We start from the raw sequence: 13,052 nt of genomic DNA, 5'->3' as shown, positions 1-13,052 counted from the left end.
AAGAGCTATAATGGATTTTGTATAGGCATGTTTTTGCCCATATATGCTATGTATTACAAGATCTCGCGCGTACGGACGTGTATTTTAAACGGACGCTAATTCCGTCAATAATGGTCATGAAAAGATAAACATGGTATCAAATTGTTCAGAAAAAGTTAAGGAATATCTTGTCAAAAGTTCGGGTAGGGGAATTATTTTTCGTTTGGCCGCTACGAACGAAAACGCGCAAAAATGCGTGTTTTGCGCGATGTTTATGAAATGCTTAAAATGCCCTAAAACGTGTGCAAACAAAATTTGGGACGAATTGGAGCATTTTAAAATTTTGATGCGCGCGTCGAGGTGCGCGCGCGGAATTTGTTGACATTTTTCGTTGACCTTTGACCTGAAATTGATGTATACCAAATATGGTTGATTTTTGATGACTCGTTATTGAGATATGATAATGACTTGATTTTTACAAAATGGCACCTGGATGACGTCACGATGACCTAATGACCTTGAAAAAGTTGATTACACTTGAAATCATAGGGCCTGATGACTGACAGAAATTCGAAGGAAATTGATCTTGTCGATTTCGAGTAAACGTGTGCACAAAAAAGTGTACGGAAGAAATTTAAAAAATGCGAGTGTTTGTACAATTCCAATTAAATTACTAGAATTTAAATCGTCACGAGGACGATTAAGGTGGTCTGTCTTCAAGTTTTATGATAGATTATAATATTTACTTTATTGAGAAAGGGAGAAGTTATATAGACATGTAAACAGTGATGATCATCATGATGATGATGATGATGATCTTGATAGTAATGGTGATGACGATGATGATGATGATGATCATGATCATGATCATGATGATGTTGATGATTATCATCAACAGACCACGATGACATCAGACTGAAAAAAATGAGAGAACATTTAGATAGTATATAGTCTCAGCTACAACATACTCCAAAATCAACAAAAATCAAGCCGAAATAACGGCGATATTGCTCGCAAAAGACAAGAATGTAGAATCCAGATTTGAGAAAAAGTCATCTGCCATAAGGATTACACGCCAAAAGTAATGGATCAAGTGATAATAGGGTAATATTAAAGTAAATGTTTATTACATTATTTGCGATTGTACGTGTTTTAATATTCAAAGGAGATGGTACAGTGAAAGGTCAAAAAGAAAAAAAAGTGAAGAAAACAAATTGTTGGAAACGCCCGGACTCGAACCAGGGACCTCGAGGTCGGAAGTCAAGTGCGTTACCGATATACCAAAACATTTCCAATAGAGATTACACGTAAACTGAAAACTGAATTCTCAAATCCCACTTTGTAAGTGAAATATGAGCATGATCCCGGCATCTGATCGAAAAATAAAGGGCACACTTGTGATAGCTTATTGTCTCAGCTACAACATACTCAAAGCTCAGCGTAAACAAAGATACAACGACGGAGATATTGCTCGCAAAAGACGAGAATGTAGAATCCAGTTTTGAGAAAAAGTCATGTCCCATAGAGAATACACGCAAAATGTAAAAAATTGACATGCCTCCTTTAATCGCAAAAATACGCCATGATACCATTGTCAAAATGAAAATTCGTGGTGACTATATTTGTAGAGAATATTCTCAGGTAGAACATATCAAAATTTGAAACAAAATTGATCAATATTTACAGAGATACAATCAATTTTCCAAAAATCTGCTGACGTCATAATATGCAAATTGAAATTTTGAGTTCGGAGGCCATTATGATGACGTCATGAGTTAATTGAGGGTCAAATGAGACATGAAATCATACCTCCAACTCATAATCTATTTAAATATGAAAGAAATTGGGGGTTATCTATCAATTCTGAAGAGTTAAAATGAATTTTGTATAGGCATGTTTTTGCCCATGTATTGTGGATACAGATAGCGCAGGTCGGCGCGTGCGTTCAACTTTGACAGCCGCTAATTGCGGTATTACTGGTCGGAAACAGGTAAACAAGGTATCAAAATGCTTGGAAAAATGTAATAAATATGATAACAGAAAAAATTTGGCGATTCTATGTTGCAAAATGCCAGGACGCGCGGATACGCGCGGAAACGCGCGCGCATAATTACGCGCGCGCAAATTTTGAAAATGCTTAAAATGGCCTGAAACGTATGCAAAATTAATTTGGAACGAATTTGACCATTTTTAAATTTTAATGCGCGTACGTGCGCGTCGAGGTGCGCGCTCAGAATTTTTGACATTTTTCGTTGACCTTTGACCTGAAGTTGATGTATACCAAATATGGTTGATTTTTGATGACTCGTTATCGAGATATGATACTGACCTGATTTTTACAAAATGGCGCCTGGATGACGTCACGATGACCCCATGAACTTGAAAAAGTTAATTAGACTTGAAATCATAGGGCTTGATGACTGACAGAAATTCAAAGGAAATTGACCATGTCGATTTCGAGTAAACGTGTGCACAAAAAAGTGTACGGAAGAAATAAAAATAAAGAAATAAAGAATAAAGAATAAAGAATAAAGAAAGAAAATTCTAGCGAAATCAATAGGTGATCTGTCGTTGACAGACCACCTAATAAAGAATAAAGAATAAAGAAAATTCCAACAAAATCAATAGGTGATCTGTCATCGACAGACCACCTAATTAAAATATTAGTCATAAAATTTGTTTGAAAATGCTTCCAAATGTTGCTCAGATTGCTACCAAGTGCATCCAATGTACCTTGGAGCCCTTATCTTTTAAAAGCAAGTCCTGAAGCGCGAGCCTGGCCACAAGGGACTTTGTGCTTTACATACATCAGTTCATACTCCTTCCCTGTTTGAAATTTTGTTTGGTACAGCCTGCCTTGGACTTGATTCAAACTATGAAAATGATTACTATGTAGCTAACCCAGATATGCCAACCTTCATCAAGAACAAAAAGTATTCTTAAGAGCAAAAAACAGTATTTTTGAAAAAATCTCTCACCTCTCTGCCCAATCAAGCAGCTTAAAAACACGGCAGTATATATTTACCCGGATCGGAGGGTGACATGCATACAGTACACATGGGTTGTTCGCAATGTGCGCAGTTTGGGGCCCATTTCACCGTCCCGCGTGCATCGTTTGAAGACAAAGGTGCATAATATACTTACAACACAAAGCCATGATCGGAAATTAAGAAAAACATCAATAAAAAAAAAAATTAACAAAAACAAAAAATTAACAAAAATATAAAAAAACATAACAAGACATACAAAAAACGTACTGCCGTATTCATAGCAAAAAAACGGAACAAATACGACAAAAAAAATGGAACAGTTGGCATCTCTGCTAACCCTACCAGAGAGCTTTTCAAAAGCATCCTTCCACACTTTATTGAAGAGCCATCAGCCCTCGTTAAATCTTTCACAATATTTCTTCCACTTCTTTTTCCACCTCAGTCACTTATCCTTTGGACATCACAAAGACAAGATTGCAGATACAGGGAGAGGTTGCCGCAGCTAAGCACTACAGGACAGCTGAAGCAATTCCTTACAGGGGCATGGTTAGGACAGCATTAGGCATTGGTAAGTGCATGGGCACACACCTTTAAGTTAGTCCAGTTTAAATCATTACAGGTTTATCTGTAAATTCCTATTATGAATTGTCATTTAAAGCCACACTGTACTACTTGTAGCTACTTGCTCCCTCTATATAGAAAACATTGCCTAATCGGTGCATGTTGGTCCCCCATGATCCTCATATTTCTTATGTTAATTGAGAGCTGAGTTGATGAGATAGCCACCTGTCAGTGACCACGCTGTGTGGTCTAATCCCCCTGGCCAAACTAGTTCAGACGGCCTTTAACTGTTGGATAAGGACTGTAAAGTGATCAGACATTTGGATGAGAATTGTGTTGTGGAGGTTTAATTCTCGCTACCCTAAATAGGTACGAAAATCTCGAAATTCGCGAGACGAGGTAATTTTCACTCTCTCGGGTCGTCACTACAACTTCCGGTATAGAGTCCCATCCCACTGGCGCTAGCGCCTGTGTTCGCTGTGCAGAGTTTTCACGCACGCTAAAATCGATGCCAATCAGTGTAATTTGTACAAATTATAATATGCAATGGAAAGCTTCGGGCAGAATTAGTGACTTTAGCACAAAAGGCCGTTAAACTCTACCGTGAAAGAGAGGGTTGTGATCACGAACGCCTGCACAGGAAGCTGTAATGTCGAAAAGCTATCCCATAATGCAATGCGCGTTTTCAGGATTTTCCCCGGATCTCGGCAGAATCGCTATTTGGGGTAGCGAGAATTAGATGAAGAAAAATCAATTTGACTTGAGTCTTCCCACTTGATATAATTCCTTTCTCGACATGATTAATGCCATGCCAAAGGACAATAGTGCCCTTAGTGGGGTCCACAGCTCCCATAAGCTCAGGGGTTTTAGACGTTTAATTACTGTCAGGTGAGCATCCAGGGGCCCGCCTAGAGCCCCTGGTGGTGTCCAGGGTGTGGAGCCCCATAGGCTCAGGGGTTTTAGACGTTTAATTACTGTCAGGTGAGCATCCAGGGGCCCGCCTAGAGCCCCTGGTGGTGTCCAGGGTGTGGAGCCCCATAGGCTCAGGGGTTTTAGACGTTTAATTACTGTCAGGTGAGCATCCAGGGGCCCGCCTAGAGCCCCTGGTGGTGTCCAGGGTGTGGAGCCCCATAGGCTCAGGGGTTTTAGACGTTTAATAACTGTCAGGTGAGCATCCAGGGGCCCGTCTAGAGCCCCTGGTGGTGTCCAGGGTGTGGAGCCCCGCAAGCTCAGGGGTTTTAGACGTTTAATTACTGTCAGGTGAGCATCCAGGGGCCCGCCTAGAGCCCCTGGTGGTGTCCAGGGTGTGGAGCCCCATAGGCTCAGGGGTTTTAGACGTTTAATTACTGTCAGGTGAGCATCCAGGGGCCCGCCTAGAGCCCCTGGTGGTGTCCAGGGTGTGGACCCCCATAGGCTCAGGGGTTTAGACGTTTAATAACTGTCAGGTGAGCATCCAGGGGCCCGTCTAGAGCCTCTGGTGGTGTCCAGGGTGTGGAGCCCCGCAAGCTCAGGGGTTTTAGACGTTTAATTACTGTTAGGTGAGCATCCAGGGGCCCGTCAAAACCCCCTTGTGGTGTCCAGGGTGTGGAGCCCCGCAAGCTCAGGGGTTTTAGATGTTTAATTACTGTCAGATGAGCATCCAGGGGCCCGTCTAGAGCCCCTGGTGGTGTCCAAGGTGTGGAGCCCCACAAGCTCAGGGGTTTTAGGCGTTTAATTACTGTCAGGTGAGCATCCAGGGGCCCGCCTAGAGCCCCTGGTGGTGTCCAGGGGATTGGAGCCCCGCAAGCTCAGGGGTTTTAGGCATATGATTTTAGTCAAATGAGCATATTTTGATACCTTATTTGTGACACTGGCAGGTCACTAATTGGTTCAGGGCCCGAGCCTAAGGAAGCTCATGTTTTAGGCATTTAATTACGGTCAGATGAGGACTCAGGGGCCGGCCTAGAGCCCAAGGTAGGTGGGGTCCAGGGGCAGGTCACTAATTGGCGTGGGGTCCAGGGGCGGAGCCCTCAGAAGCTCAGGCATTAAATTAAGGTCAGTTTGGCATCTAGGGACCTGCCTGAGGGTCCTTGGTGGGGTCCAGGGGGCAGAGAAAGAAAGGAAGAAAGGAAGCTCAGGGGTTTTAGGCATTTAATTACCATCAGATGAGCATATTTTGATACCACATTTGTGGCACTGGCTTGTCATCTTTCTTTCTTTCTTTCTTACCTCTCATTCCATTTCACTTTAACATACTTTTTCAAAAAAGAGCCCTGGTATGTAAGCTTCTAAATAAGCATATTTTCTGCCCGACTGTAAATTTGGGAATGCGTCACTTTCCAACAAACACACACAAATTGTTAATTTACAAAAAAGTGAGAACAAATCCAGGAAGATCATGTCATTTCAGCAACATTTGTAAATCACTGGTATCGAATTTGAAATAAACCATGTTTGAATTTTATTTCCAAGCCTCCCCATCAGTACCCCAGTGCCTCGTGAGGTATATTCCAGTGACTTGTCCACTCGACTGTGCAGGTGGTGGGGAGCAGTGCAATTAACCCACAATTTCGTTTTTATTTGACCTTGCTTTTCTTTTGGATGAACACGTTGTTTACGTGAAACTGCTGGGAAAGTGTCGCAGCAAACCTGATATAAATTTGGCATATATGACAATTAACCTTAATGATCTTTATATTTTTGAAAAGTGGAATATTCAGTTTTTCCAAATGTTGACACTACCAGGGGCTGTAGGCGGGCCCCTGGATGCTCACCTGACAGTAATTAAACGTCTAAAACTCCTGAGCTTGCGGGGCTCCACACCCTGGACACCACCAGGGGCTCTAGACGGGCCCCTGGATGCTCACCTGACAGTTATTAAACGTCTAAAATCCCTGAGCTTGCGGGGCTCCACACCCTGGACACCACCAGGGGCTCTAGGCGGGCTCCTGGATGCTCACCTGACAGTAATTAAACGTCTAAAACCCCTGAGCTTGCGGGGCTCCACATTTTACATCATTCCTCATAGTTTGAGCGAAATCTGCTGACAAACAAAGGAAATATGAGAGGGGGAAATTTTTGGTAATAAAGTGAGCTTGGCAACGCGGGTGCTTCGATGACCGTTGAATATTCAAAAGGATTTCGTGAGATAATTGTACCAGACCACACCACCTGTACAACACCTCTTCTAGTGTGATTAGGTGCGCCTGTACATTGCAGCGTCAACTGTGTTCATAATTTGATTACATTTCCATCATACTTTCCCTGAGTATTAGAATAGCTGCATAGATTTATTTATAAATCTCTTTTTTTCATTTGCTTAATATTTAGTTCAGGAAGAAGGTCTTTTAAAACTATGGCAGGGAGTCACACCTGCAATATACAGACATATAGGTAAGTACAAGAATAAAATCAAAAATATGTAAATCACTTTCTGAAAATAATTGTACCCAACATAGCAAGTTTCAGAAAGAAACGATGGAAAACATAATCTGTTTCTCTAATTTTCTCCATACCAAAAGGGTTCCAATGTTGGATATTTTTGTCTGATGCATGCATTCTTTTTCATTCTGTGTAATGTAAATCACTGAACTTTTGTATAATGTTAATGACTTCTAAGTTCGGCATCAAAAAGAAAATAAAACTTATGTCTACAGACATGTAAATTAAGCAGATTTTATTTTCAGCTGGGACAAGCCTTGAACATCACCATCTTTTTAATCTTTATGTTTGTAAAATATATTTTCTTCATATCTTTATTACAGTGTATACTGGTTGTCGTATGGGTTCATATGAATACATTCGAGACAGATTATTTGGCAAGAATCCAGATGGCACATTTTCAGTTTGGTATGTATATTCCAACTAACTTACATCATCATAAGTATAATATTGATGTATTGTATCAACTTGTCATGAATAATGAAGACACAATGTCCTTATGAGTATTCTAGACACAACATTGTTCTTGCCAGAATGGCATTGATTTCTGAAATCGTCCATTTCTTGTGGACTGCTTGACCTTTTTGATAGGTTCAATTGAAAATCATATTGTTGACCAGAACCCAAGATTGCCTTCTCCAGGCTTCTGGACACATGCCCACAATCTAAATCCATATTTGCAAAAGTTATTTCAACACTGGCCTCCTCTGCATACAGACCTCGAGATTTCAATCCAAACCCCTACGTGAAACTTTGCCTTTCATTACGATTGGGCAAATCCAAGTTACAGGAACATGTATATCAAGTATGTTATCAAGTATTATTACATCATGTTTTTGAATTGTGGACGTGATATTAAAATGTAATTTTCTTTGATTTTTTTTGGTCAGATTCTACCTCTAATAGCGAAATCGGCTTGATGCATTCATCAGATAGACTTAGATCTTCGATGTGTTGTGTAACATATTGAACAAAATAGTCTTGGACTTGCCCATGTATATATTTTTTTGATGTTGAAATGTGTTTGCAGGAAGGCAATAATAGCAGGGTCAACAGCAGGAGCTTTTGCTCAGTTCCTGTCCAGCCCTACAGACCTGGTCAAGGTACAGATGCAGACAGAAGGCCGCAGGAGATTAGAAGGAAGGCCACCTAGGTAGGCTATGCATACCCTGTCCTCTTCATTACCATTACCTCAAAATTCTTTATTAACTTTTCCCAAAAATTGTAATAATGTTCTTGAAGTAGCTACATGTAAAAACAGGCATGTGTTTTCCGAAATTTGTTCCTATAGGAGGTGAAAGAAAAGTCAAAATCTCAACTTAGTCTAAGGTCTTGTAAGAAGAGAGGCAGGAAATGGGTTCAAGATATTTTACAGCTGTTTGTTATTCTTTGATACACCACCTCAACATTTTACTGATCAAAATACTTTACACTATATTAATACTTACCGGTACTTGGTGCTTCACCACTGCAATGTATAGGCCTATATCTGAGAGCTCTGTATCTACAAAATATTATAGTTTAGGTGTGTCATTATTATTTACATGTACGTCGTAACCAATATGTAGCTAAGTATATGTACTCCGAATCTATGTTTAAATTTCATTCCTAGCTTGCATTTTTAGCAAATATACTTGTACTTCATAACAAAAGATTTCTCTGAGAAACACCAACCATGTCTCCAAGAGTTGCTTGCCTGGGAAATATTGTTGTGGACTTTGACCATTTAATTGTATATTTACTGATCAAACAATCTTATTGATGACACTTATGACAAGGAGGGCAGTCAACGTTCCTGGCTGATAAGTTTGTCAAAATATGTGTAGAGAGGAAGTAGAGGCATTTGTATCGTATGAAAAGTGACCAAATGCAAACGGTATTACATCATGGACCTATTACGAATGGACATTCGTTGTTTGTTAACATAGTCATAATTTGAATATTAGGACACTGCTAACGTTTTAATTTCGCAGATAGGACATACATGACATATTCATAATTCCTGCAAGGTTTTACAGAATTTGATGTTGGCTGCAAAAGGGACATAGTATCTTTAAATCATGGGAAATCGATGTGCAGTTCTGGTATATAATCAGAAATTGTTGTTCTGTGTACTGTGTTTTATTTTGAAAAACATGTTGATATTACCAGATAGAGGTTATATTTGGAAATTGTTTGTGATTTAAAATTCTGTTTCCCCCAATTTTCTCATAATATTTCAGAGTTACAACACACAGGGCTTATAAAGATCGTGGTCTTCTAATTGCTTTTATAAGGTCATTGGTTCGTGCGAAAGCGTGCGAATCAGTAATAATAAATTTTTAATTTTATTTAAGACACACTCTTACAGACCACACCATCCAAACAAAACCTAAGAGAGGTAAAATGCTCCTTTGTTAATGACCGAAAATGCTTACGCAGTCGTTATTGTTAAAGATACAATGTCCCTTTTGTAGCCAACATCAAATTCTGTAGAACTTTGCAGGAATTATGAATATGTCATGTACACTGTATGTCCTATCTGTGAAATTTAAACGTTAGCAGTCCTAATATTTAAATTATGCAAGGAAACAAGTTTACTTGCTAAACTTCACTGTCAGACACTATTGAGTGACTGACTGGCTTTTTTCCTTCTTTGGTAATAACATATATAAAATGAGCTGTAAAGGGTACATGAGCATTTGTCTACATCAATAACCCACTTCTTTTAATGGCCAAGATTAAATTGATTGAATCTTTGTGCAGCATGAAACGTACAACCATTCGGTACAATGGTCTGAAAATCAGACTATTACTTACTGGCTCTATAGCTCTTAAGTCAATTTGACAACTAATAGTCGTTATTTTCCCACTTAAAGACATTTTCAATCCCCCTTTTTTTTTAGGGAAGTTCTAAATTAGTATTATCTTTCAAATGTCGTTGGAATTTAACCTTTTCATTTTTTGGGCCTGCAAATGGGAATGTTCTCATTCAGATGCACATAATCAGAAGGCGGCGGATCTCATTGGATCAAAGAAAGAATCACGTCGAATGTCCATCCGTAATAGGTCCATGATTACATGTAGTGTGCCATTTGATACAAATTGGAAGAGTGGAATGGACATACTACACCTTGAGCAAAATACTCCTTTTTTTTAAATAGGAAAACAGAGACATGAAAAAGGGAGTACTGGTATACAAAAATACAAGAAATAATGACTTTTTTTCGGTATATATATATATATATATATATATATAAACAGTCAAACCTGACTATAGCGGCCGCCCAAGGGAAACACAAAAAGTGGTCTTTGTAGAGAGGTGGTGTTTGTACAGAGGTTCCTTTAGTACATGTTTCAATGAGAAACCATTTTTTTTTCAAGGGGGAAAAAATGTGGTCTTTGCACTGGTAGACAGGTGGACACTAAAGCAGGTTTGACTGTAGATATAGAGTGACCAAGAAAAAAAAAACGAGACTAGCATACTTCCAATAACACAGGAAATTTCACTGGTACCAGTAGATGGGGGAATCAAATGAAAAAAAAAAATGATACTGAATTTGACCCCAGTCATAGGCGCCACTTTTCTGATTAACGGCGACTGCGGCGGCGTCAACATCAGAAACTTAATCTTATGCCTCAGTCACACCTTTGCGTATTTGGCTTGCGTATTACTGCAAAGTTATGGCAAGCCGTTTTAACATTTATTCCTATTTCTTAATATCAAGAAATGAATTCTTGGTATCAAGAAGTGATTTTCTGTTGTAAAGCAATGGTAATTCTTAATATCAAGAAATAGGAATAAATGTTAAAACGGCTTGCCATCAATACGCAGCAATACGCAAGCCAAATGCGCAAAGGTGTGACTGAGGCATAAGGTTAAGTTCATGAATGTTTAATATAATTTTGAAAGCATAAATTCTTATTCGTTGAAACATGGTCTAAAGAGTTGTCAAGTATCCCCAATTATGTGAGTAGAATTTCAGGTCACAAAGTCAAGGTCAAAGGTCATTTCAGGTCAACAAACTTAGTCTATCAGTGTGTTCCTATTAGTTATACTGAAATTATCCGGCTAATATGTTTTCTAGAAAATGGCGTATAATACCAGGGAATGGACAGTGTCTATCTACATGTAAGCGCATTATCCGGATATAAATACACTGCTCTGATTTAGCGGGTTAAAAGGCTGTGAATAAAAGTTCATTGAACTTTGGCTAAGGTCACTGCAAAGTATTGTGGGACTGCTAGGTCAACCTGGGATGTTAGTGTTGGGATCAAATATTCTGATCAAGTGATCACTCTGATTTTTGGTTTCTCTCCGTTATGTGCACTCCATTGGAACGGCATGAGTTTCTACTTACGTTATTCAGTTAGCTTTCCCTGAATTATCTTTCTAAAAGAAGGATAATTTTGCCCATGAACGCATCACAGCTCTCACGGCCATTATCCAGATAATAGCGGAGAAGGTCAGTTTCTATTAGGCAAAATGTACCCCTTATCGGCCATTAACCGGATAATGGCTTTTAATAGAAACACACTGTATGTTGTAGCATTTTGAATTTTTATCATAATTTTGAAATTATGCATTCCTATTCCATGAAACTTGAACATAAGGGTTATCAAGTATCACTAATCAATGACACAAATATGAGAATTAATACATACATTTTTGTTATTTGTTCATATTTCATGGAAGTTATCAATCTTGGTACAAATAATAGTAAATAATTCATCTGATGATTCTTAGTCAATATTCACTTGAAAATGCTGATTTATTCAGAGGATTTCATTTTTTTAATAATGTCCCAACCTCAATTTTTCATCATATCGAAATGCGTAATGCTGGCGAGACCACCGAGAGCGTTTTCCTTGTTTTTTATGGGGAGGGGGGGGGGGGGGCACTAAATGACATCATTTATATGCCAAAGACCAACATGTGGTTAAAATTGTTATGCTTCTTTTACCCTGTATTTACATTTGTGTACCAACCTCAATTTATGTATGATCAAACAGAATTCCCATCTGTTTCCATCACACTCCCTCTTTCAAATCATTGAATGCTAAAAAACACAGAGAAATGAAATACAGGTTCATGAACATTATGAAAGTATCTCAATAATCGTAAATTATGGTACGTAGTATTTGTAGGAGGCTATAAACAGACAGAAAAAGTACTATGTTTGCTTTGTATGATGACATTGTTACTGTTTTTTTTATGCTATTATTGAAGGGTAAATACAGCATTCCAGTGTTTCCGAGAGATCCTTCACGATGGAGGTATCAGGGGTCTATGGAAAGGTTGGGTGCCTAATGTACAAAGAGCAGCACTCGTCAACATGGGAGGTGAGACTATTCTATGTCAACCCTGATATGAATTAAAGTACAAATCCACTCCAAAAATAACCTACTTTTAATAGAAGCAGAAAAATCAGACAAACCAATCCCCAAAATTTTTAGCAAAATCGGATAACTAATAAGAAAGTTATGAATTTTTGAGAAAGTATGTAACTTTCATAGCTTTCTTATTACCGGTAGATATCCGATTTTGCTCAAACTTTTTGGGATTGGTTTGTCTGATTTTTCTGCTTTTATTGAAAGTAAGTTATTTTTGGAAGGAACTTGGTCTTTAAAGGTAATACAAAGTTTTGGGAAATTTAAAAAAAATTGGTTGGAGAGTGATTCTTTACAATTCTGATATATTTGGATGCCCCTGTGGATGTATTATAATCACTAGAAAATCTAGCCCCTAAAACACTTCTGCTTTCGAGAAAAATGGAATATAAAAATTTACCGGTGCTCCCGGTAAATTTTGATAAATTTCGAATTGCGACCATGAAAATCTCAGAAAATGTAGTTGTGATATATAATTTCCAAACGGGAATAGCTATTCGGTCGATTTTAGCCAAGAAACATTATTTTATAGCTTAATTAATATATTGACCTTGAGAGGGAGCTATACAACATAAAGAGTTCATTATTTACAATTTCATAACTTTAGACTCAATTTCAACCCCGACAACGATCACTGAATATTGTAGGATCGCATATGCTTCCAATATATTCATTTGAAACCAAATTCATGACCATATACCAAAACTTTGCACATATTACCTTTAAGGTTAA

At 38.6% G+C, this 13,052-nt stretch overlaps 1 protein-coding gene across 1 annotated transcript in view; it reads left to right on the top strand.

Moving 5' to 3' along the window:
* Nucleotides 1-13,052, top strand: part of LOC580090 (mitochondrial uncoupling protein 4) — a 30,591-nt gene that overhangs the window by 9,030 nt on the left and 8,509 nt on the right. Inside the window, exons 2-6 of the mRNA XM_780164.4 lie at nucleotides 3,412-3,537; nucleotides 6,840-6,902; nucleotides 7,274-7,358; nucleotides 7,981-8,103; nucleotides 12,160-12,272. Of these exons, the coding sequence (XP_785257.2) occupies nucleotides 3,412-3,537; nucleotides 6,840-6,902; nucleotides 7,274-7,358; nucleotides 7,981-8,103; nucleotides 12,160-12,272 (510 nt within the window). The remainder of the gene's footprint in view (nucleotides 1-3,411; nucleotides 3,538-6,839; nucleotides 6,903-7,273; nucleotides 7,359-7,980; nucleotides 8,104-12,159; nucleotides 12,273-13,052) is intronic.

Source organism: Strongylocentrotus purpuratus, unplaced genomic scaffold (assembly GCF_000002235.5).
Source record: "Strongylocentrotus purpuratus isolate Spur 01 unplaced genomic scaffold, Spur_5.0 spur5_scaffold_14, whole genome shotgun sequence".
Classification (NCBI taxonomy): domain Eukaryota; kingdom Metazoa; phylum Echinodermata; class Echinoidea; order Camarodonta; family Strongylocentrotidae; genus Strongylocentrotus; species Strongylocentrotus purpuratus.
Note: the sequence above shows the minus strand (reverse complement) of the source record. Positions and strands in the feature narration are given on the sequence as shown.